A 26603-nucleotide genomic window follows, 5' to 3' on the forward strand; every position below is an offset into this window, starting at 1 on the left:
TTTAGAGCTATCTAATTTTTTTTTTTTTGAGACGGAGTCTCGCTCTGTCGCCCAGGCTGGAGTGCAGTGGCCGGATCTCAGCTCACCGCAAGCTGCGCCTCCCGGGTTTACGCCATTCTCCTGCCTCAGCCTCCCGAGTAGCTGGGACTACAGGTGCCCGCCACCTCGCCCGGCTAGTTTTTTTGTATTTTTTAGTAGAGACGGGGTTTTACCGTGTTAGCCAGGATGGTCTCGATCTCCTGACCTCATGATCCGCCCGTCTCGGCCTCCCAAAGTGCTGGGATTACAGGCTTGAGCCACCGTGCCCGGCCAAGCTATCTAATTTTTAAAAAGTGCCACAGTTGCAGGAGTTTATCAGAATCACGACAAAAGAAAAAAAGATGACACTGACTGTGGGTATGGAAAAAACTTTAAGAAAAATAGGGGACAGCTGTTCTAACAATCATCCTTAACACGGCATTCTAAAATGTCTATTCTTGGAACATTCCAAGTATGTCCTACTTTAAGTCCCTCCATGCCACCTAAAAACAATCGCTACTCCTAAACCCTTACCCACAAATGTCAGTGGGGACCAGCTTTTTGCTCTGGAACTTCTTTCCCCACTGCAGGCCTTCTGTTTGTTTGCCTTCCCTCCCTAAAATACACCCTCTGGATCCTTGCTGATTCTAAGAAGTTAAGGTTCATGGTAGCAATGCTCTCAAATCCTCCTGAAGGAGACTAAGGACTGGAGCTCCTCCAACTTGTAGTTCAGAAAGCAAAGATACGGAAAAGAGGCACCAAAAATCACAGCTGGTTGGGGATGGAGACACAATATGGTCAAGGGCTCCTTTGTCTTTCTCACAATCACTGTCTAGATTAGAAGTCCTCAAACTTGGTTTATCAGACTCATCAAAGAAGCTTTTTTTTTTTTTTTTCCTATTTGTGGAGAATGGGGTCTCACTATATTGCCCAGGCAGGTTTGGAACTCCTGGGGTAAAGCTACCCTCCCACCTCTGCCTTCTAAGTGCTGGGATTACAGGCATGAGCCACTGCACACAGCTGAAGCTTTTTTTTTTTGAAATGGAGTCTAGCTCTGTCACCAAGCTAGAGTGCAGTGGCCCGATCTCAGCTCACTGCTATCTCCACCTCCCGGGTTCAAGTGATTCTCCTGCCTCAGCCTCCCAAGTAGCTGCGATTACAGGCGTGGGCCACCATGCCCAGTTAATTTTTATATTTTTAGTAGAGACTGGGTTTCACCATGTTGGCCAGAATGGTCTCGATCTCTTGACCTCGTGATCCGCCCGCCTCGGCCTCCCAAAGTGCTGGGATTACAGGTGTGAGCCACTGTGCCCAGCCTGAAGCTTCTTAATTATACAAAAGCCCAAGCCTAGCTCTAAATGTTGATTCAGGATGTCTGGATAGGGTCTAGCATTTACATTTTGAAACAGTTCTTTTCCTGGGAGCTCTGAGTCATAGCCAGGTTTGAGAATCACTGCTCTACACTACCTTGCCGTGTACAAGGAGCATGAGAGCTTTTGATGGTCCAAATTAAAAGGCTGATCATAAAAGGCCACATCCTAAAAGAAAGGGCACACTGACAGAAGACAGAAAGCTCAAAAAGGACTGTACCAGTCACAGGCCCCTACCTTTTTGACCACCAAGTTGACAGGAGCCAGACACTGAGGAGTATTGTTTCGCGAGTTGTTCACCACAGAAGAGACTGCATGGAAGGTGATGTTCTCTGTCGAGTGGATTAATTTCAGAGCTTCCTGAGTTGAGACTTCACCAAAGTCAAGCCATTTAGAAACTGCCTCCTCTCCATCTAATATGGCAGGCATCCTGGCCAGGGAAGTCAAGACAATGGTTGGGAGAAGTAGTGTGAGAATAAGGAGAGAAGGGAGAGAGACTTGAGTCAGCTGATAGCTCAGATATCACAAGGGGAGCCTGCCCTCCCTCAGTGCCTCACATGCTGATTGCTGCCATGTGTTCCCTGAGCACAGGGTGACAGGGCACCAGATTCAACACCTGGAGAGCCACGTTATAAAGTTTCATGGCAAAGACAGTGATGAGTACTATGACTGGTCTAGTGTACTCCAGTGTCCACTCTAGCAAATTGGTAAACTTTCTATGACACTCCAGCCTAGAATGCAGGGAAAACAGTTCTTGAAAACTTGTCTATCAAAAGTAATCTCAAGCCTCACCACCTCTCAAAGACTTACACTAAGAAAATTGTGAACAAAAGGAAATGATGTGTCAGAAAAGCAGAGAAGGTGTGAAACATGACTCCTGGATACCCAGAGGATGTAAGGAAAATACACTAGGTTTAGCTTCCAGTTTTATGTCCCAAGTCAATGCAAAGTGTGGCACACACTTTATTGGGTGGTACAGTTGATTCAGATACAGACAAATGTTCATTTGTCTCCTAAACATATATATAACATATAAAATAATGTTAAACACTGTAACATAAAACAATGGTACATTTTAAAATGAATGGTGATTTAGATTAAATGAAATGTAATTTTTAAAGGTTACTACAAGAGAACTATATCACATGAAAGCATATTTTCACAGATATAACCTAGGACAAGGCTAAAGCAGGTAATCCTGACAGATGTCACACTGCATTCTTTTCAGGAGAACTCCAAAAAATCACTTCAGGGAGTACTCAGCTCTGGCAGAAATTATAAAGGTAGAATACAAGTATAGTCAGTTCTGCCAATGCTTATGTTTAAAATGCAAATCTGTTCCAGTGCCACTAATATATTAGAGAGTAATTGGAGCACAATGCAAATTTTGTGTTTGCTTATGCACAGTTTCATCTGTGAGAAACACAAGGCGAACACAGAAAACGGCACCCAGCTGAACTGAGCCTTGTAGAAATACACAAAGTGCATACATCTCAAACACTGACTGCTACTTTGGCTCACTACATACTATTTCACAAAATTGTGTTTTGCTCTTCTTTTGCCTTTCTGAACTTTTCTATATATATAAAAAGACACACATTTAACATCTCAAACATGTCTAAGCTTCCTGGCTCAAAACATGGTAGGCAGTGCATGTGAATGGAAACATTTTAAATATTGAAGAGAAGCTTGAAATAGTAAAGAATCCTGGAAGAAAAATCAGAACGTGATTATTTCCCGAGCAAAGGATATCAAGGAGTCCACATCAGTGATAATGCTACAAAAAAAACCCAAAATGACTATGGCTGGAACAACTTCAAGAAGTACTCTGGCCGGGCGTGGTGGCTCACGCCTGTAATCCCAGCACTTTGGGAGGCCGAGGTGGGCGGATCACAAGGTCAGGAGATCGAGACCATCCTGGCTTACACGGTGAAACCCCATCTCTACTAAAAATACAAAAAATTAGCCAGGCGTGGCGGCATGCGCCTATAGTCCCAGCTACTCAGGAGGCTGAGACAGGAGAATGGTGTGAACCTGGGAGGCGGAGCTTGCAGTGACCCGAGATCGCACCACTGCACTGCAGCCTGGGCGATGGAGCAAGACTCTGTCTCAAAAAAAAAAAAAGAAGTACTCTGAAATCAACACTAACCAGGCCTAACAGAGTAGAAGCAATGGAGAGATTATTTAGCATACGGACTGAGTGCCAAAAAAAAAAAAAAAAAAAATTGGACCCTTTCTCACAAAGAGAAAGCACTTGGCTGGGCGCCGTGGCTCATGCCTGTAATCCCAGCACTTTGGAAGGCCGAGGTGGGCAGATCACCTGATGTCGGGAGTTCGAGACCAGCCTGACCAACATGGAGAAACCCCGTCTCTACTAAAAAAAAAATACAAAATTAGCCAGGCATGGTGGCACATGGCTGTAATCCCAGCTACTTGGGAGGTTGAGGGAGGAGAATCACTTGAACCTGGGAGGCGGAGGTTGCAGTGAGCTGAGATTGCACCATTGTGCTCTAGCCTGGGTGACAAGAGCAGAACTCTGTCTCAAGGAAAAAAGAAAGAGAGAGAAAGCACTTATTTATATATAAACAAGCATCTATATTTGACCTCTGCTCAGTGACTGAAAAAATAAATATAAAAATAAGCACCTAATTAGACAGGCATGGTGGTGCATGCCTGTAATCCCAGTTACTCAGGAGGCTGAGGCAGGAGAATCATTGCCTGAACTCGGGAGGTGGAGGTCGCATGAGCAGAGATCACGCTATTGCACTCCAGCCTGGGCGACAAGAGCGACACTCCATCTCAAAAAAAAAAAAAAAGCACCTATAAGGTTCACACAAAAATATATAAATAAAACCTTAATACCACAAGTGGCTCCTTTTAGTGCTAGTGGTGGTTAGTTCACTGGTTCGAACATGGTGACAATTTTTAAAGCTTTCTGCTATTGGGAGAAGCCACAGTACAGATGAATGCTGCAAAGAATTTCTAGGCGGCGCGGTGCTCAAGCCTAATCCAGCACTTGGAGGCCGAGACATCACGAGTCAGGAGATCGAGACTCCTGGCTAACACGGTGAAACCCCGTCTCTACTAAAAAATACAAAAAAATTAGCGGCGAGGTGGGGGCGGCCTGTAGTCAGCTACTCGGGAGGCTGAGGCAGGAGATGCGTGAACCCGGGAGGCGGAGCTTGCAGTGAGCTGAGATCCGGCCACTGCACTCCAGCCTGGGCGGCAGAGCCAGACTCCGTCTCAAAAAGAATTTCTAGGCGGGTGTGGCTCAAGCTGTAATCCAGCACTTTGGAGGCCGAGACGGGCGGATCACGAGGTCAGGAGATCGAGACCATCCTGGCTAACACGGTAACACCGTCTCTACTAAATACAAAAACTAGCAAGGTGGCGGGCGCCTGTAGTCCCAGCTACTCCGAGGCTGAGCAGGAGAATGGCGTAACCCGGGAGGCGGCGCTTGCAAGCTGAGATCCCACTGCACTCCAGGGCGACAGAGCAAGACTCGTCTCAAAAAAAAAAAAAAAAAAAAAGAATTTCTAGCAGTGATACAGAAGTTATTGGAGGAGAAGGCTATACATTGAATCAAATATTCATTTTGATTAAACAGTATCTATTACAAATGCATGCCTCAAAGGAAATACGTTCAAAGGAGAAAAAATGTGCCCCAGGATTTAAGACTGCAAAAGATAAAAAATTTTACATAACCTTCCTTCCACAACTTCACAATAACTCATGAGATGCATTTCTTCCAATACCCACTTCCACAAGCAAACTTCAGGTCTTGCCAAGGTAAAGTGCCATATTTATTGTAGTATTTATTTACTTATTTTTTGAGATGGAATCTCATTCTGTCGCCCAGGCTGGGGTCCAGTGGAACGATCTCAGCTCACTGCAAGCTCCACCTCCCAGGTTCACGCCATTCTCTCGCCTCAGTCTCCCAAGTAGCTGGGGCTACAGGCACCCGCCACCACGCCCAGCTAATTTAGTTTTTGTATTTTTAGTAGAGATGGGGTTTCACCGTGTTAGCCAGGATGGTCTCGATCTCCTGACCTCGTGATCCACCCACCTCAGCCTCCCAAATTGCTGGGATTACAGGCGTGAGCCACCGTGGCCCGCCTGTAGTATTTATTTATTTCTTAACCACCTAACATGAATAAAGCAGTGCTACTGTTTTATTAGGTTTCCATTATTTTTAAAGTGTCACTGACAACATTTTAAGTGTTGTCTCAACCCCATTTTCTCCTTAAGTTATGTGGTTTTTATTTTATCCTTTTACATAGTACAGTGATTTTTAGGAATGTATGTCATGTTCAAGTCAAACTGATTGTAACTTTACCTTGTAAAACGACTTGGTTTCCTACTCTCTAAAGCTACCTAAAAGCAGAGGACAAACTCTCCTTTGGATCCTTTTGGATCCAGGGGTAAGAAGTATGACTTGCCTGTGGTGGATGTCACTCAAGCCTTTGCAAGAATCCACTGTGATGATGGTATAGGAATACAGGACATCTCCTCCCTCTGGGGGCTCCCAGCAGTCAAAGATCCCAGCCATTGTCAGCAGCCTCCAGTTGTCCCAGACTTTCTCCCAGTTCTCAGGACTATCTGCAGCACCAGTGCTACCTGACTGGAAGCAAAATATATGGGCAGATTAGATGCACTCAGTAGACTTCTTCTACATGCAGGGTGGGTACTACTTCAGACTCGAGAGCATGGAAATCATTTTAAAAGTAATTCAGCCCATGTCTTACTTTACTCTGTCACTAAAGGAAAGAAGGTTGGTGGCAAATGCCAACTGAAGCTATAGATTCATGGCTCTTTAATACTTTCGGAATTTAACACCTTCACTGGACATTTAGGCCTTCCGTGAACTGACCCATCATTCTAGCTATCACTCACATTGTTAATTTGAACCCAAACCAGCTGTTGGTAAATGAAGCTCTCATGAAATTTCATGCTCCTGCGTCTTGCTGAAGCAATCTTCCTCTGCCCAAAATGTCCTTCCCACCCTTTCTTAATTGAATTGAATTTCATGCCACTTCTTACTTGCCGTTCAAAACTCAATTCAAGGCCTAAAATGTAGAAAGCTGGAAAGAACATCACTTCTATTCTAACAATAAGAAAAAAGCTGGATAATATGCAAAATAATAACTTTTCTTAAACTCATCAGAGGTGAGGTCGATCAATTTCCCTGAAATTTAAGAAAAGACAGGGTCCTCCAAGGGGCAATGGGACACAAGTACTGGCTTATTGGCAGCAACAGGAGGAAGACACAAGCCTTCATACAAGCAGGTAAGAATTCAGATAATGTTATTATCACATTTCTACAAGCAGCGTATGGGCTGGCAGGATAGTACAGAATCCCTGGGTGCTGCAAACCTCAGAGGAGTCTGCACCAGCTCACAGGCTCTTCTTCTTGGACTTTGCCAGTGCTCAAAACAGACTGGGGACAGGGCAGGAGCCTGGAGGAAGCCATCCTCACTGTTGCATACCTTAAAGTCAAGCTCCCTTGCCTCACCTAATCACTTTTCCCCTAAGGAGCAAAAGTCTTAAGCTCCCAAGGAAAGGGTAATAATCCCTTTCATGTCTAGCATATAGGTAAAGACCCACGGAGGCTGGGGAAGGAGAGAAAGAAAAAGCCCCCTACGCCCTGGGGAAGACTAAGTCATAGAGCCAGGTCTGCCTAAGACAGACTGAACGGAGAACTGCGTCCACCTCTGTTTAGATGACAAACATTAAGTGACAAGCAGAAGCAGTCTACTTCTGGAAGAGGGAAAAGGGCACAAGAAAGACCCTGTCTAAGGCACAGGATCACAGGAAAATGCAACAACTGAAGAGAGCAGGGCTGCTGAGAAACCCTCTGGAAAGTCAATCCTTACCCTAAACAATGGGTAACACCAGAGCCCTTGAAAACCTGTGATCAAACAAAAGCACTATAGTGACAACAAAGCCCAAACCCAGTTCAATTCCTGACAAGACTGACTTAACCTCATATATTAATGGTCTAATAGAATAATTTCCAGACATATTATTAATCTCAGTCTCTGTCCTACATATCATCTCTGGCAACAATAAAAAATTACAAGACAGGCCGAGCGCAGTGGCTCAAGCCTGTAATCCCAGCACTTTGGGAGGCCGAGGCAGGTGGATCACGAGGTCAGGAGATCGAGACCATCCTGGCTAACACGGTGAAATCCCGTCTCTACTGAAAAAATACAAAAAAACTAGCCAGGCGATGTGGCGGGCGCCTGTAGTCCCAGTTACCCGGGAGGCTGAGGCAGGAGAATGGTGTAAACCTGGGAGGCGGAGCTTGCAGTGAGCTGAGATCCGGCCACTGCACTCCAGCCCGGGCTACAGAGCGAGACTCCGTCTCAAAAAAAAAAAAAAAAAAAAAAATTACAAGACACACAAAAAAAGCGAAAGCAATCAACTACCAAGAGATACACAAATAGAACCAGATTCAAAAGGTTACATTTCCCAGATGCTGAAATTATCAGAGAACTTGAAGTAAAATTAATGTCAAAGACTCTTGTGGAAAAGGTGGACAACATACATGAACAGATAAGGAATTTTAGCAGAGAGATAGTAACTGTAAGAAAGACTCAGTGAACTGGCTGGGCGCGGTGGCTCACGCCTCTAATCCCAGCACTTTGGGAGGCCGAGGCGGGCGGATCACAAGGTCAGGAGATCGACCTTGGTCAGGTGAAACCCCGTCTCTACTAAAAATACAAAAAAAAATTAGCCAGGCGCGGTGGTGGGCGCCTGTAGTCCCAGCTACTCAGGAGGCTGAGGCAGGAGAATGGCGTGAACCCGGGAGGCGGAGCTTGCAGTGAGCCGAGATCGCGCCACTGCCCTCCAGCCAGGGGGACAGAGCGAGACTCCGTCTCAAAAAAAAAAAGAAAGAAAAAAAAAGAAAGAAAGACTCAGTGAACTTAAAGATAGGTCAATAATGGTAGGTCAGTAATGGCCAGGCACAGTGGCTCATGCCTGTAATCCCAGCACTCTGGGAGGTCAGGCATTCAAGACCCGCCTGGCCAACATGATGAAACCTCGTTTCTACTAAAAATACAAAAAAAAAAAAAAAAATTAGCCAGGCATGGTGGTGCGTGCCTATAATCCCAGCTACTTGGGAGGCTGAGGCAGAATTGTTTGAACCTGGGAAGCAGGGGTTGCAGTGAGCCAACATTCACCACTGTACTCCAGCTTGGGTGACAGAGAGAGACTTCATCTCAAAAAAAAAAAAAAAAAAAAGAAAAGTATCCAAACTGAAACAGAGAAAAAAGAAAGAAAAACGGAGAGAATATCCAAGAACAATGGGACAATTAAATCATCTAACACGTCATTAGAATCCCAGAAAGAGAAAATGGGGCAGAAGAAATATTTGAAGAAGAAAAAGCCAATAAATTTCCATAAATTATGAAAGATATCAAACTGCAGATCCAAGCAGCAAAGAGAATACACACAATGTATTCCAACACAAAACACATACACACAATGTATTCAAACAGCTGCCCTAAGAGAAAATCTTAAAGGCGGGGTGGAGGGAGGTGGAGGGGAAGGCAGTGAGAGAAGCACACATTTATGTATTACATACAAAAGAGAAAAGACAGTTATATACTAGACTTCTCAAAAGAAACTATGAGAGCCAGAGACAATGAAGTGTATTTTTTTGAAGGACTGAAAGAAAACGAAACACCACTAACCCAGAATCTTATACACAGTGAAAAATACCTGTCAAAAACAAAGACAGTGGTTGTCAGGGGTTAAAGACAGGGAGGTATGGAAAGTGACTACTAATGGGTATGGTTTTATTTGGGGTTGATAACAGTATTGTGGAATTAGTGATGATGGCTGCAAAACATTTTGTGGGTTTTTTTTTTTTTTGACAGGGTCTCACTCTGTCACCTAGGATGGAGTGTAGTGGTGTGATCTCTGCTCACTGCAACTTCGACCTCCTAAGCTCATGTGATCTTCCCACCTCAGTCTGCCAAGTAGCTGGGACCACAGGCATGAGCCACCATGCATGGCTAATTTTACAGGTGTGACCCACTGTGCCTGGCCAAGGTTTTGAATATACTAAAAACCACTGTACATTTTTAAAGGGTGAATTTTATTATATGTGAATTATATCTCAATAAAAAGCATCATGATGATTTTTTAAAATAGATACTTTTTCAGACAAAAAAAAAAAAAAAAATCAGAATTCATTACCAGCAGACCCACACCACAAGAAAACTTAAAGTCCTTCAGGCAGAAGGACTGTAATACCAGAGAGAAAACTGGATCTATACAAATAAGTGAAGATCCATGAAAATGGCTAAAATGAAGGTACATGTACAAAGACTTTTATTTTTTACCACTCTAAAACATAACTGACCATCTACAGTAAAATAATAGCAATGTATTGTAAGTTTATAGCATGTGTAAAAATAAAATGCATAACAGTAGCCCAAAAGACAGGAGGAACTGGGAGAAAACTATTGTAAGGTCTTTTCAATAGTAGTGTAGTGTATAAAGACAGAATGTTATTAACTTAAAATGTATACTGTAAGCTGTAGGGGAACTACTAAAAACATTTTTAAGAGGTAAAAATAGGCCGGGCGCGGTGGCTCAAGCCTGTAATCCCAGCACTTTGGGAGGCCGAGACGGGCGGATCACGAGGTCAGGAGATCGAGACCAACCTGGCTAACACGGTGAAACTCCGTCTCTACTAAAAAATACAAAAAAGATAGCCGGGCGAGGTGCCAGGCGCCTGTAGTCCCAGCTACTCGGGAGGCTGAGGCAGGAGAATGGCGTAAACCTGGGAGACGGAGCTTGCAGTGGGCTGAGATCCGGCCACTGCACTCCAGCCTGGGCTACAGAGTGAGACTCCGTCTCAAAAAAAAAAAAAAAAAAAAAAGAGGTAAAAATAATAAGCCAATAATGGAGATGAAATGCAATTATAAAAGATTATTCCAAAAACAGAAAGATCAGGAGAAAAGGAACAAAGAGTTGATGGAACAAATAGAAAACTAGCAAAACAATGGATTTTAACCCAATCACATCAATAATTACACATTAAATTAAATGTTCTAAACACAAATTAAAAGAATGATTGTCAGACTGAATCAAAAAGGAAAATCTAACTATCTGTAGTGTAAAAATTAAGTTCAAGGCCAGGCACAGTGGCTCATGCCTGTAATCCCAGCACTTGGTGGGTGCTGAGGCAGGTGGATCACCTGAGGTCAGGAGTTAGAGAACAGCCTCGTTAACATGGTGAAACCCTGCCTCTACTAAAAATACAAAAATTAGCCAGGCAAGGTGGTGCACACCTGTAATCCCAGCTATTCGGGAGGCTGAGGCAGAATCACTTGAACCCAGGAGGCGGAGGTTGCAGTGAGCTGAGACCACACCATTGCACTCCATCCTGGGCAACAAGAGTGAAACTCTGTCTCAAAAAAAAAAAAAAAAAAAAGAAGTAATGTATATTAAGCTAATATACATTAAGTTCCTAGACAGAGTAACTGACTTGTAGTAAGTGCTTAATATTTGCTATTATAATTGATAGATTTTTTGTTTGTTTGTTTGAGACAGAGTCTCGCTCTGTGGCCCGGGCTGGAGTGCAGTGGCCGGATCTCAGCTCACTGCAAGCTCCGCCTCCCGGGTTTATGCCATTCTCCTGCCTCAGCCTCCCGAGTAGCTGGGACTACAGGCGCCCGCCACCTCGCCTGGCTAGTTTTTTGTATTTTTTAGTAGAGACAGGGTTTCACCATGTTAGCCAGGATGGTCTCGATCTCCTGACCTCGTGATCCACCTGCCTCGGCCTCCCAAAGTGCTGGGATTACAGGCTTGAGCCACCGCGCCCAGCCGATAGATGTTTTTATAAATTAATCTTGTCTTGTACCAAATCATCTGTGTGTTACTAGATTGGCTAGACAGGGGATTTTCTTTTTTAATTTACATTTCAATAGGCTTCTGGGGAACAGGTGGTATCTGGTTATATGAATAAATTCTTTAGTGGTGACTTCTGAGATTTTGGTGCACCCATCACTGATAGGGGATTTTCTGAGGGTGAAGCAAACTCTCTTGACTACTAAAACTGTGCCCCAGGAGTTAAAAACAAACAAACAAACAACAACAACAAAAAAACACCAATGACTAAATTATTGAGCTTATAGGATAGCACATGAGAAAAGAAACAACTTGCTGAAACAGTGAAACTCCCTCCGCCTGTAAGATAACAAAACTCGCTGAATTGGTTGGAACCAATATAACTGACTAGAGTATATGCAAAACAAGCTTGCTTGTATCACAGCCTGAATTTCCACCACGTTTCATACTAACTCCCCCTGAATTTGCACAGGAGACCTATACGGAGGCAGGAAGAGATAACTGCACATACCTGAAGACTTTCCAGACCTCCCTTTTCCTTCCACCAATCACCTACTAATCCTAGAATCCATTCCCTAAACCCTTTTTTAATAAAAGTACTACCTTAAAGCCAGCTAGGGAGACAGAGTGGAGCTGGACTCCTATCTTCTTGTTAGTTGACTTGCAATAAAAAACTTTTCTGTTACCCAGGCTGGAGTGCAGTGGTGCAATCTCGGCTCACTGCAACCTCCACCCTCTACCCCAGGCTCAAGCTATCATCCCACCTCAGCCTGCCAAGTAGCTGGGACCAGCTACTCAGTGTCATGGTATTGACTTCTAGCACAATGGGTAGCAAGTCCCTTTTACTCGGTAACACTATTTCCAGTCCTCAAAATGAGATGACAGGTGAACAAACAATTCCCAATTTTAACAAGCAAACTGCTAAGAACTCAGGTGTTTTAGCAGTGTCAGACTACATAATCTAATTAAAAATAAAACATGATGTTGGCATGTCTGATTTGTTTGCAATCTCCTGATAATGTTTTAACATGAATAGCTCAAATTATATCTTACAGTGAAAGAGTTTTTGTTTTGTTTTTGAGATGGCATCTCACTCTGTCACTCAGGCTGGAGTACAGTGGCACGATCTTGGCTCACTGCAACCTCCACCTCCTGGGCTCAAGTCATCTTCCCACCTCAGCCTCCCAAGTAGTTGAGACCATGCCTGGCTAAGTTTTTGTATTGTTGGTAGAGATGGGTTTTAGCCATGTTGCCCAGATTGTTCTTGAACTCCTGAGCTCAAGCAATCCACCTGCTTTGGCCTCCTAAAGTGCTGAGATTACAGACATGAGCCACCTGCCTGGCCTAAACCACTGCGCCCAGCCACAACGAAAGTTTTATGAGGGAAACGTAGAGTTATGATATGACCTAGCAATTCCACTCCTAGGCATCTATCCAAGAGAGATGAAAACATGTATCCATGCAAAAACTTGTAAATGAATGTTCATAGCAGCATTATTCATAATAACCAAAAAGTAGAAATAATCCAAGTATCTATCAACTGATGAATGAATTAACAAAATGTGGTACATCTTTACAAAAAGGAATGAAGTGCTGATCCATGCCAAACATGGATGAATCTTGAAAACATTATGCTAAATCAAAGAAGCCAGTCACAAAAGACCACATAGTCTATGATTCCATTTTTATGAAATGTCCAAAATAGGCAAATCCAGAGAGATGGAAAGTAGATTGGTGTTTGACAGGGGCTGGGCATAGTGGAGAATGAAGAGTGATTGCTAATGGATATGGAGTTTCCTTCTAGACAGACAAAAATATTCTAAAAATAGAAGTAATAATTGTATACTTTGAATATACTAAAACATTCCTGAATTGCACATTTTAAAAAGGTGAATTTTATGGTCAATTATCTCTCAATGAGCTCATTTCATTTCACTTTATTTTGACAGACTCTTTGTCATCCAGTGCACTGGTGTGACCATTGCTCATTACAGCCTCTATCTCATGGGTTCAAGCGATCCTCCCACCTCAGCCTTCCGAGTAGCTGGGACTACAGGCACACGCCACCATGCCCAGCTAGTTTTGTATTGTTTGTAGAAACAGGGTTTCGCCATGTTGACCAGGCTGGTCTCAAACTCCTGGGCTCAAGCAATCTTCCCATCTTGGGCTCCCAAAGTGCTGGAATCACAGGCATGAGTCACCGCACTGTGCTAAAGCTGTTATTTTAAAACAAATAAATAAAACTACGAGGGAAGAAAAAAAATGTCCTTTGATTAATTTGTTTCCCTGTGCCTTTCCAAATATATATTGTGAATGCTGATAATGATACCTTCTCTGTCTTGATTTGAGGAAAATAGATGAAGTATGGCTGCCTCTGGTTTGTTCCTTGACATCGCTGCCACTCATAGAATCCATCTGCTAAAACGACACAGCGTCTTCCCTTTCCCAGAGGCACCTGAGGGAAAAGGTGAGCAAGATATGGTCTTAGTAATACAATCATGTTTCATAGACTGCCATTACTTGGTGAACCTGAGTTAAAATCTGAGGTTTGGGCCAGGCGCAGTGGCTCACAGCTGTAATCCCAACACTTTGGGAGGCCGAGATGGGAGGATCACTTGAGGCCAGGAGTTCAAGACCACTCTGGCCAACAAGGTGAAACCCCACTTCTACTAAAAATATAAAAATTAGCTGGGCATGGTGGTGCACACCTGTAGTCCCAGCTACTTGGGAGGCTGAAGCATGAGAATCACTTGAACTTGGGAGGCAGAGGTAGCAGTGAGCCAAGATCGTGCCACTGCACTCCAGCCTGGGTGAAAGAATGAGACTCCATCTCAAAATAAATAAAAAAAACAAACAAATAAATACATAAAATCTGAGGTCTGCTAATGTATGACCTTAAAACAGTTATTTAATTTATCTGTACCTCTCTTATGTATAAAGAAAGTCATAACTCATACAGATGTTGAAAAGATTAAATAATGTACATAAAAGCAATCACCTCTTTTCTAACAAACAGGTACTTGTGATAGCTAGTCTTCAAAGGTGCCTTGCCAATGAAGCATGCTTCCCAGTATTCACACCCTATGTAGACATCTCCCACAATGAATTTGGGCTGACTCGTTGTAACCCATAGAATGCAACAGAAGTAGGCCAGGCATGGTAGCTCACACCTATAATCCCAGCACTTTGGGAGGCCCAGATAGGAGAATCACTTGAGCCCAGGAGTTTGAGACCAGCCTAGGCAACATAGCCAGACTTTGTTTCTATTAAAATAATAATAACAACAACAATAATAAAAGAATACAGCATAAGTAATGCTGTATGACTGCCAAGATTAAGTGATGCTATAAGACAAAGCCTTATATCTTCTGTCCTGCTCTGTTGGATCATGAGCTCTGGGATAAATGAGTCACCATGACAGAAGCCTGGCTACCCTGACACCCTCGAGTTAGGCATGTGGAAAGCCTTCTAGTTGTTCTAGTCATCCCAGCTGAAGTGTCAGACGTGGGTAAAGAAGTCATCTTGGACATCCAGCCTCAGCGGCCATCTAATTGCAACATGAGAACTTCCAAGTGAAAACTGCCCAGATGAGCCTAGTCAACCCAGAGAATATAGAGATAATGTTTATCATTTTATTTCACACTACTGTCTGGTGTGGTTTGTTATGTAGTAACAAAATAGCATTCCACATTAACAACGGGGAACATTCTTTTTTATGTTATTTATTTTTGGTTGTCCTCTGTAGGCTAGGATGGAAACACCCTTTGGAACCTGATTTCTCAGGTATACAGGGCACTAATAGCTACCAGCCACTTACCTTAAATGACCGTTTCTCCATTATGGTATCACTACGACAGTTGGTAGTATTGAACTGCAGCTTGGAAGGATCACTTTCTTTGAACCAAGAAGGCACCAAGCCCCAGCGCATGGGAGCAATGATACGCTCAGATGAGTCTGCATCCTGCCACGGAAAGAAGATCTAGTGAGGAGATCATAATGAAATTCTAATTTAACATATGTATTTATTACATTATTTGGTAGTATTGAAATATAAAGAATTCAAGATTATTTTTAAAAAGGGAATCTACTTGAAAACAATTTTTTTATTGTTTTTGAGATAAGGTCTGGCTCTGTCATCCAGGCTAGAGTGCAGTGGCGCAATCCTGGCTCAATGCAACCTCTACCTTCTGGGCTCGTCATTCTCCCACCTCAGCCTCCCAAGTAGCTGGGACTACAGACACATGCCACCATACCCAGCTAATTTTTGTATTGTTTATAGAGATGGGGTTTTGCTATGTTGCCCAGGCTGGTCTTGAACTCCTGGGCTCAAGTGATTTGCCCACCTTGGCCTCCCAAAGTGTTGGGATTACAGCTGTGAGCCACCACAACCAACCAAAAACAATTTAATGATTTATCATGATGTAGGTAACGAGTTTTTTAGCATTCATATTTACTGGAACGTAAGACATTCTGCTTGAATAAGGCAGAGGGATGCAAAGAGGTTTAATTTCTTTAAACTTTTTTGTTTTTTAGACACAGGTTTCACTTTGTTGCTCAGCCTGGAGTGCAGTGGCACAATCATAGCTCACTGCAACGTTGAACTCCTGGGCTCAGGTGATCCTCCTGCTTCAGCCTCCCAAGTGCACCCTGGGACTACAGGTGCACACCACCATGCTCAGCTATTTTGTAGAGATGAGGTCTTACTATGTTCCTCAGGCAGGTCTCAATTTTTTTTTTTTTTTTTTTTTTGAGATGGAGTCTTTTGTTGCCCAGGCTGGAGTGCAGTGGCATGATCTCGGCTCACTGCAACCTCTGCCTCCTGGGTTCAAGCAATTCTCCTGCCTCAGCCTCCCGAGTAGCTGGGACTACAGGCTTCCACCACCACGCCTAGCTAATTTTTGTATTTTTACTAAAGACAGGGTTTTACCATACTGGCCAGGCTGGTATTGAACTCCTGACCTTGTGATCCAACCACCTTAGCCTCCCAAAGTGCTGTGATTACAGGCATGAGTCACCATGCCTGGCCTGGTCTTGAACTCTTAGGCTCAAGCGATTTTCCTGCCTCAGTCTCTCAAAGCACTGGAGGATGCTATTTTTAGGAAAACCTATATACAACGTTGGCCCTCGATTAACATCTCAGAACTAGATTTTGAGAGTGTTCCCACTTTTCCCCAACTCATAAGGGTGGTTTATTCTGCCTAGTCTATGTAGACAATAAAGTTTATGCCAAACACCTGTTTTCCTTCTGGGAGTCTGAAATTTTGGTACCTGCTAGGCAGAGTGCCTACATGATCAGCCTCCAGTAAAAACCTTGGACCCTGAGTCTCTCTAATGGGTTTCTCTGGGCATAAACATTGTACATACTAACCTGGGCAACATGGCAAACTCCCGTTTCTACCAAAAAAAAAAAAAATTATCCGGGTGTAGTGGCATGCACCTGTAGTTCTAGCTACTTAGAAGGCAGAGGTAGGAGGACCACTTGAGCCTGGGAAGTTGAGGCTGCTAGTGAGCTGTGATTGAGCCACTGCACTCCAGGACCTGGACCATACAGCAAGACCTTCTCTCAAAATAAAAAATAAAAAAAAACACTGTACATACATTACTACATTTTTCATTGCTGGAGAAAATGACATGCTTGGCGTATCCTCCCACAGGAAGGAGAACATAAGGAAGCCTGTGCATGACTTTTTCCAGATTTCTACTAATGTCTTTTCCCTTGGCTGATTCTATTCTGTGTCCTTTTACTAATAAACCTTATACACAATATGCCTTATATGCTTAGTCCTTCTAATGAATCTCTAAATATGGGGACAGTCTTGGGGACTCCCAACGCATGGTTGTCAAACTTTTTTTAAGTAATGGGCCCCTTGATAATTTGATGAAATCTATAGATTAAAAAGCACAGGCCAGGCGCGGTGGCTCAAGCCTGTAATCCCAGCACTTTGGGAGGCCGAGACGGGCAGATCACGAGGTCAGGAGATCGAGACCATCCTGGCTAACACGTTGAAACCCCGTCTCTACTAAAAAATACAAAAAACTAGCCGGGCGAGGTGGCGGCGCCTGTAGTCCCAGCTACCCGGGAGGCTGAGACAGGAGAATGGCGTGAACCCGGGAGGCGGAGCTTGCAGTGAGCTGAGATCCGGCCACAGCACTCCAGCCTGGGTGACAGAGCGAGACTCCGTCTCAAAAAAAAAAAAAAAAAAAGAAGCACATACACATTATTCTTCATGGCACAGTACACTCTGGGTTGGGAGAGACCAGTGAGCAGAGAGTGCATTTTGGGGTGTTACTACAATGGTTCAGGGGTCTAGTGATGGCAGTAAGAAAAACAGTGACATCCAAAAGATTAAAAAAAAAAAAAGAAATTGTAGTACAAATGGATTTGGATGAAAAAAAGCAGGATAATTAAGATTTCAAGCCCAGAAGAGTGAAATAATGATGGTACTACTGAATAGAGAAGAAAAAATGCTGATGAAAGGTTTTATGAAGATCATGTGTTAAATTTCTGATACTAGTGAGAAGTCTGTGGCAGTTTTCAAAAAATGGTTGCAAAATCTGACACTCTTCCCATTGAGAGTTGGGAATCTATGTTCATTCCCCTTGAATCTGGATGGGCTTGTAACCAACAGAATGTGGCACAAATGATACTATATGATTTAGCTCATAGTTATGAAAGCTGGGATTAAGGTGCCAGCAGATTTGGTGTCTGGTGAGGGCCCACTTTCTGCTTCATAGATGGTGCCTTCTCACTATGTCATCACATGGCAGAAGGGGTGAGCTAGCTCTCTGGGGTGTCTTGTATAAGGGCACTAATCCCAATCATGAAGGCTCTGATTCCCAAAGGCCCTACCTCCTAATACCATCATCTTGAGGGTTAGGATTTCAACATACACATTTTTCAAGGACACAGACATTCAAACCATAGCAGCTGTGGTCTAATAAGACTTTATACAAACAGGCAGTGGGCCAGGTTTGGTCTGAGGACCGTAGATTGCCAATCTCTGGTATAGAGGAAAGAGCAAGGTCTTTGTAAGGAGATCCTGGTTCAAAAATCCTTTCTCTGAGCCAGGCATGGTGGCTCACGCCTGTAATCCCAGCACTTTGGGAGGCTGAGGTGGGCGGATCACCTGAAGTCAGGAGTTTGAGACCAGCCTGGCCAACGTGGCGAAACCCTATCTTTCCTAAAAACACAAAAAGTAGCTGGGCATGGTGGCATGTACCTGTAATCCCAGTTACTCAGGAGTCTGAGGCATGAGAATCACTTGAGCTCGGGAGGTGCAGGTTGCATTGAGCTGAGATTGTGCCACTGCACTCTATGACTCTGTGATGGAAAAAACAAACAAACAAACAAACAACCTTTCTCTGCTACTTATGAGGTTGGACTAGTCTCAATTTCTTGGGCCCTCAAGTTTCCTTATACAAAAAATAGAACAAACAATAATTATCTTGTAGGATAATTTTCAAGAATGAAAGATAATATAGTTAAAATGGATGGCATGGAGTAGGCACTTAATTGTAGTATAATATTTTTCTAAGGTAAGGATTAAAAACAAATCATAAAATTGTCTATACAGAGATGACTATTAATGCCATGAAGATAGTTTCTTAGAAAGTATATAATGCACAGGATTTAACCGGGGGGTACAAAAATTTTTGTTAAAAGAAGAAATTAGGGTAAAGGCAGAGTTCCAAGTAAAAGCACCAAGATACGAGTAGAATGAAGAAAGTCAGGAGAGGATGGAATCTGAAGAAAGGAATCATCAGTAGTGGCAGTCTCAGCAGAAGGGCTTCCTTTTGTTTAAAAGCTAATCCCTCCACAGTGCTCCTGATAAAATCCAGTTCTGCTTCTTCCAGAATCCTGCCTGCTGTATCCATTAATTCTCCCTTTTTTTTTGAGATGGAGTCTCACCCTGTTGCCCAGGCTGGAGTGCAGTTGCACGATCTCGGCTCAATGCAACCTCTGCCTCCCAGGTTCAAGCGATTCTCTTGCCTCCGCCTCCCAAGTAGCTGGGATTATAGGCATGTGCCACCACGCCCGGCTAATTTTGTATTTTTAGTAGAGACAGGGTTTCACCATGTTGGTCACACTGGTCTCGAACTCCTGACCTCAAGTGATCTGCCTGTCTCAGCCTCCCAAACTGCTGGGATTACAAGCGTGAGCCACTGCGCCAGTCAATTGTCTTTTCATATATATATACACAAACAGTTGATTCCTATTATTTGCAGTAGTTAGATTTCATAAAGTTGCTTTGAGTATTGAACTGCTGGGAAATGCAAGGTTATGTTTCATTTTTATTTTTATTTTTTATTTTTTTGAGACGGAGTCCTGCTCTGTCGCCCAGGCTGGAGTGTAGTGGCCGGATCTCAGCTCACTAAAAGCTTCGCCTCCCGGGTTTACGCCATTCTCCTGCCTCCGCCTCCCGAGCAGCTGGGACCACAGGCTCCGGCCACCTCGCCCGGCTAGTTTTTTGTATTTTTTAGTAGAGACGGGGTTTCACCATGTTAGCCAGGATGGTCTCGATCTCCTGACCTCACGATCCGCCCGTCTCGGCCTCCCAAAGTGCTGGGATTACAGGCTTGAACCACCGCGCCCGCCTAAGGTTATGTTTCTTTTTTTTTTTTTTTTTTTTTTTTTTTGAGACGGAGTCTCGCTCTGTCGCCCGGACTGGAGTGCAGTGGCCGGATCTCAGCTCACTGCAAGCTCCGCCTCCCGGGTTCACGCCATTCTCCTGCCTCAGCCTCCCGAGTAGCTGGGACTACAGGCGCCCGCCGCCTCGCCCGGCTAGTTTTTGTATTTTTAGTAGAGACGGGGTTTCACCGTGTTAGCCAGGATGGTGTCGATCTCCTGACCTCGTGATCCGCCCGTCTCGGCCTCCCAAAGTGCTGGGATTACAGGCTTGAGCCACCGCGCCCGGCCAAGGTTATGTTTCTAACAGCCTCTGGTGACAACACTTTCATCAACTGATCGATGTATGACCTTGTTTTATGTGTGTTTCTGTTTAAAGACATCTAATTTAGTCTTACTCTTGATTTGTTTACACCAAATTCAAGACCAAGAGCACTATAACTCATGTCTGACTAAAGTTTATCCAATATATTTTCTCTGTAAGACATATCACAGCCTTCTTTAGCTTGGGAATACCAGCCAGCACTTTAGCGCTATGCTTGGGGTCATTTTAAACAGTGAAATCACATATGGCACTAAACTGGCTGCAAAGAAGATACTTGTTTATAATACAAGAGATGAGGCCGGGCGCGGTGGCTCAAGCCTGTAATCCCAGCACTTTGGGAGGCCGAGACGGGCGGATCACGAGGTCAGGAGATCGAGACCGTCCAGGCTAACATGGTGAAACCCCGTCTCTACTAAAAAAAATACAAAAAACTAGCTGGGCGAGGTGGCGGGCGCCTGTAGTCCCAGCTACTCGGGAGGCTGAGGCAGGAGGATGGCGTAAGCCCAGGAGGCGGAGCTTGCAGTGAGCTGAGATCCGGCCACTGCACTCCAGCCTGGGCGACAGAGCCAGACTCCGTCTCAAAAAAAAAAAAAAAAAAGAGATGAGAAGGCAGAGCTTTGCCTCAATCAACGTCAGCTGGAAACATCAAGCTACTCAAATTTGTCACCTCTCTGTATGTGCACCAATGATTGCAAAAGCAAAGTGAGTATGAATTTAGGGGTTACAAATAAATTTTAGTGAGTAGGTGAATTTGGAAATATGGAATCTAAGAATAATGAGGTCTATTTGTGTGTGTTTGTGAGAAAGAAGAGTATCCTCTTTCTCTTCCAGAATCAAATTTGCCTTCTGGCCAGTGGCAGCAGCTCAAGCCTATAATCCTGGCACTCTGGGAGGCCAAGGCGGGAGGATCCTTTGAGCTCAAGAGTTGTTTTGTCTTTATTGAGACGGAGTTTCACTCTTGTTGTCCAGGCTGGAGTACAATGGAGCGATCTTGGCTCACTGAAGCCTCCGCCTCCCAGGTTCAAGCGATTCTCTTGCCTCAGTCTCCCAAGTAGCTGGGATTACAGGCATGCACCACCATGCCCAGCTAATTTTGTATTTTTAGTAGAGACCAGGTTTCTCCATGTTGGTAAGGCTGGTCTTGAACTCCCGACTGCAAGCAATCCACCCGCCTCAGCCTCCCGAAGTAATGAGATTACAGGTATGACCCTCTTCAACTGGCCTGAGCTCAAGAGTCTTGAGACCGGCTTGAGCAACATAGTGAGAACTTCCCCCTCAAACTGCCAAAAGGCAAAGCCTGTGATCCCAGCTGCTGGGGAGGTTGAGGCAGCAGGATCACTTGAGCCCAGGAGGTCAAGGTTTCAGTGAGCCATGATTTATCGGGAGAACCCGCTCCCGATGTTTAACGTAGGTTCTTTTCTATTTCCTAAGTGTCTCGGCTGGGTTGAGAAATAAAGGGGAAGAGCACAAGAGAGAGAAATTTAAAGCTCGGTGTCGGGGGAGACATCACATGTCCGCAGGATCCGTGATGTTTCCCGAGCCAAGCCGTAAAACCAGCAAGTTTTTATTAGCTATTTTCAAAAGGGGAGTGCACGAATAGGGTGTGGGTCACAGAGATCACATACTTCACAAGGTAATAAAATATCACAAAGCAAATGGAGGCAGGGCGAGATCACAGGACCACCGGATGAGGTGAAATTAAAATTGCTAATGAAGTTTCAGGTATGCATTGTCATTGATAACATCTTATCAGGAAACAGGGTTTGAGACCAGATAACCTGTCTGACCACATATTAGGTGGCAATTTTCTCATCCTAATAAGCCTGGGAGCACTACAGGAGACCCGGGCTTATTTCATCCCTTTGGCTTCGACCATAAAAGACGGGACGCCTTAAAAAGGGGCCAAGGCCGTCTATAGGCCTACCTTCAGGGTCCATTCTCTTTCTCAGGGATGTTCCTTGCTGAGAAAAAGAATTCAGCGATATTTCTCCTATTTGCTTATGAAAGAGGAGAAATATAGCTCTGTTCCGTCCGGCTCACTGGCCACCAGTTCAAAGTTACCTTTCTTGTTCCCTGAACATCACTGTTATCCTGTTTTTTTTTTTTTAACATGCCCAGATTTCATATTGTTCAAACACACAGGCTCTACAATTTGTGCAGCTGATACAATCACAGGGTCCTGAGGCAACATTCATACTCCTCAGTTTACAAAGATGGGGATTAAGAGATTAAAGACAGGCATAGGAAATCACAAGGATATTCACTGGGGAAGTGATAAGTGTCTAGGAAATCTTCACAATTTATGTTCAGAGATTACAGTAAAGACAGGTGTAAGAAATTATAAAAGTATTAATTTGGGGAACTAATAAATGTCCATGAAATCTTCACAATTTATGTTCTTCTGCTGCGGCTTCAGCCGGTCCCTCCGTTCGGGGTCCCTGACTTCCGCAACAGTGACTGCACCACCGCACTCCAGCCTGTGCAACACAGCAAGTCCCTGTCTCAAAAAAAAAAAAAAAGTCTTCCAAGCAGAAGGACCCCCAGCTCAGTGCATAAATGAGAATAAGAGACAACATTACACAATGGTCAACTAAATGATCTTTCATCAGAAATTTGCAAGATAACAATACTGAAAAATCCGTGGTTCTCAGGATGGGACAACTCTGACACACCCCTCCCCATCATCCAGACTTCTGGTAGTATCTGGAGATATCTTTGGTTGTTCTGATCTGGGGGATGCTACTGTGGGGGATGCTACTGACATCCAGCACATAGAGAATGTTGCTAAACGCTCTACAATGCCCAGAATAGCTCCCTATAACAAAAAATTGCCCTGGCCAAAACTGTCAATAGTGTCAAGGTTGAGAATTCTGCTCTCACAAATTCCACTGATCATCTTTGAAAGTGTACACTTGACAACTGTAAACTAAACCCAAATGTGAGAATGACGAATAGAAAGTAGTTGAAAAGCCAAAACACTAAAACCATTGCTCAGTATTAGTCATCTTTCCTCTATCTACCCTTTTGGACTTCTGAACAGAACAGCTGGTAGCACTGGGGTGGATAAATGAAAGAGGAAGTAATTTGCAAATCTGTGGTTTCAAATGAAAATGTTGCAATCTAAATACACATGCAGGCTGTTGATGATTTGAATGAACTGCTAAAATGGTTCTAAGTTTGCTTTATAATTTATAGGTTTGAGAAAAATGAGATACCTAATATTATCAAAATTAAGAAACCCTAGCAATCTTAACAAAACTTGTTAGAGATGTGAAACCAAATACTATATCAGCAAATTCATACCACTGGCCCAACTGAGGGCTGTATTTGCTAGGAGCTCCACCTTCCCCATTCCTGGTTCCAGGATGCATCCACTGGAGTGGGGACAGTGGTCTGGATCTCAGTTCTAGTTCTGTCCCTCACTGATTAGGTAACCTAGGTAGGACGAGTCATAATCTTTCTATACTTCTATCTTTACATATGTTACACAAATTTTTCTTCCAGCTAACTTTCTATAATTCTAAGAAGGTCATATAAATGACTAAGGTTCTTTTTGTTGTTGTTGTTGTTAAAAACAGGGTCTCATTTGCTCAGGCTGGTGTCTTGAAATCCTGGCCTCAAGCAATCCTCTGGCCTCAGCCTCCCCAAAGTGCTAGGATTACAGGCATGAGCCACTAGGCCCAGTCAGGCTCATACACTTAATCCTGCTCTCTATTCTCACTCTAAATTATGTTTTCCTTTGAAATATGTTTTATGCTCTCTTTTCCCCTTCAAGGTTCTCCAGGATATTTTATTTTGATTCCCCTCTCATTTAAAACAAAAAGCTTCAATAGGGAAGTATGCATCCTCTAAAAATGACACAAAAATAACTATTTCATATAAATGGCTTTATTCAACCAAGAACATTAATGTTATTTGATATCCTTTTTTTTTTTTGAGACTGAGTCACCCAGCCTGGAGTGCAGTGGAACATTCTTGACTCACTGCAATCTCCACAATTTTTTTTTTTTTTTAGTATAGACAGAGTTTCATCATTTTGGCCAGGCTGATCTCGAACTTCTGACCTCAAGAGATCCCCCCGGCCTCAGCCTCCCAAAATGCTGGGATTACTGGCGTGAGCCACCACACCCAGCCATTATTTGTTATCTTTATTTCTTTTTGAGACAGAGTCTCACTCTGTTGCCCAGGCCGGACGGAGTACAGTGGCGTAATCTTGGCTCACCTCAATCTTCGCCTCCTGGGTTCAAGTGATTCTCCTGCCTCAGCCTCCTGAGTAGCTGAGATTACAGGCGTCCACCACCACACCCAGCTAATTTTTGTATTTTTAGTACAGACGGGGTTTCACTATGTTAGCCAAGCTGGTCTCCAACTCCTGACCTCAGGTGATCACCCGTCTTGGCCTCCCAAAGTGCTGGGATTACAGGCCTGAGCCACCATGCCCAGCCTGTTATCTTTATTTCAAAATAATGTGATACCCTATAATGCAGAAATGAGTCCTTTTTGACTATCATATTATCACAAAAGTTTAAAGAGTATGTACCAGAGGTATAACCCAACTTTATAAAGTGATTTCGGCATTATGGATCAAATAGAGTTAAAATTCAGGAAGGAAACAATCACAATTATTATTATTATTATTTTTTTTTGAGATGGAGTCTTGCTCTGTTGCCAGGCTGGAGTGCAATGTCACGATCTCAGCTCACTGCAAACTCTGCCTCCCGGGTTCAAGCGATTCTCCTACCTCAGCCTCCCGAGTAGCTGGGACTACAGGTGCGTGCCACCATACTCAGCTAATTTTTGTATTTTTAGTAGCGATGGGGTTTCACCATGTTGGCCAGGATGGTCTCGATCTCTTGACCTCGTGATCTGCCCGCCTTGGCCTCCCAAAGTGCTGGGATTACAGGCGTGGGCCACCGCACCCAGCCAACAATCATGATTTTAAAAAACATGTCAAGGTCATTTAAAACATTTAAGACATAGAGAAACTATTACTTTCTAGAACGAAGCATTTTTATTACGCACAAATACACAGACACACACTCTTTCAGGAGATAAGGCAAAGAACTAAAACGTGAACGTAAGTGACTGGTAATTCCAACACTATAGGGATAAATACTACAAACACAATGAATGCAATTAAACTTCAGATAACCAAACCAAATACATGTTTCTAGCTTTAGTAAAAGACAAACATAAAAATATTGAAAGCACAAGCAGAAAGAATAAAACTTTTCAATGTTCAAGAAACATTAGAAGTGTTTTAAATTAACTGATCTTAAACCTGTCCTGGGCCTAGAAAGTCTGATTAAGCTGGCCTGGTAAGAGGCATAGAAATATTCTTAAATTTTAAATTTTTTCTTTAGGCAGAGTCTTGATCTGTCACCCAGGTGGGAGTGCAGTGGTACAACCATGGCTCATGAAGCCTCGACCTCCACAGCTCAAGTGATCTTCCCACCTCATTTTTTAATTTTTTGTAGAGATGGGGTCTCCCTATATTGCCCAGGCTGGTCTCAAACTCCTAAGCTCCTAAGCTCAAGTGATCCTCCCACCTCGGCTTCCGAAAGTGCTGGGGTCACAGGCATGAGCCATGGCGCCTGGCCTTAAATTTTTTTATTATTTTTTTTAAGATACTCCAATGACCCTGATGATCAGTGAAAGCTGCTATTTTAAAACACAAAGCTCATATAAATTTGGCATATATTAAGGCTAGTATGCCATGTATAGCAAAGGCATTTAAATTGAGCCTGAAAAATGCTGAAAAATAAGTCTTTATCAGTGTTAGAAGCCATTGATAAAACTTTCATGAGGTCTAGAGAGGTTCTCAACGGGAAGTCAGAATATAGCAGTAAACGCTGGTTTTTAATGTCATCCCAAGAGGCTGAGCACACACCAAACCAAATAGGAGATAACCATCGAGAGGCTGGGCGAGGGGCTAGCATGGTACAAAGCTGGTTACCTTCTCAAAGTGCAGTCGAGACAGAAGCACTGGGCTGTCGGACTGAGGACTCTTGTTGTAAGAGGGGCAGTACTTATCAGGGTCCCTCCATTCCGGGAGCCGCTGCTGGCCCCGCCGATCCTGGTAGGCGCAAGCTCTCGTGAGAACATCTCTAGGTAAGTGACAGGATGTTCGCCCACACATTCTTCAACACCGTCCCTCGCAACCTTTAAATTACAAAACGTAAGGAAAAGGCTTACATATCTCAAATATTAGGTCTTATTCCTTGAGTCCCCGCCTTCTCTTTCCGTTCCCACAGGGCCGTGCCCCTCCGTGACCACCGTCGAAAGTCTTCCCCAAGAAGTCCCACAAGGACAAGGATGTGCCCATTTGCTTCGCTCCCTGAGCTCACTGCCCAACTCCGTGCAGGGCACTGAGGCAAGTCCCCAGAGGAGCTCTGCAAAT

General features: G+C 43.8%; 1 protein-coding gene across 1 annotated transcript in view; it reads right to left on the reverse strand.

Annotated features, from left to right (window-relative positions):
* The window catches only part of HMCES (5-hydroxymethylcytosine binding, ES cell specific), a 30927-nt gene that overhangs the window by 2635 nt on the left and 1689 nt on the right, over positions 1-26603 (reverse strand). The window contains exons 2-6 of the mRNA XM_033210853.1: positions 26160-26365; positions 15070-15213; positions 13582-13707; positions 5828-6009; positions 1626-1818 (exon numbers count right to left, since the gene is read on the reverse strand). Coding sequence (XP_033066744.1) covers positions 1626-1818; positions 5828-6009; positions 13582-13707; positions 15070-15213; positions 26160-26342 — 828 coding nt within the window. The 5' untranslated portion in view covers positions 26343-26365. The remainder of the gene's footprint in view (positions 1-1625; positions 1819-5827; positions 6010-13581; positions 13708-15069; positions 15214-26159; positions 26366-26603) is intronic.

The sequence above is a fragment of the Trachypithecus francoisi genome, unplaced genomic scaffold (genome assembly GCF_009764315.1).
Source record: "Trachypithecus francoisi isolate TF-2019V2 unplaced genomic scaffold, Tfra_2.0 Lachesis_group0, whole genome shotgun sequence".
In the NCBI taxonomy this organism is placed as follows: domain Eukaryota; kingdom Metazoa; phylum Chordata; class Mammalia; order Primates; family Cercopithecidae; genus Trachypithecus; species Trachypithecus francoisi.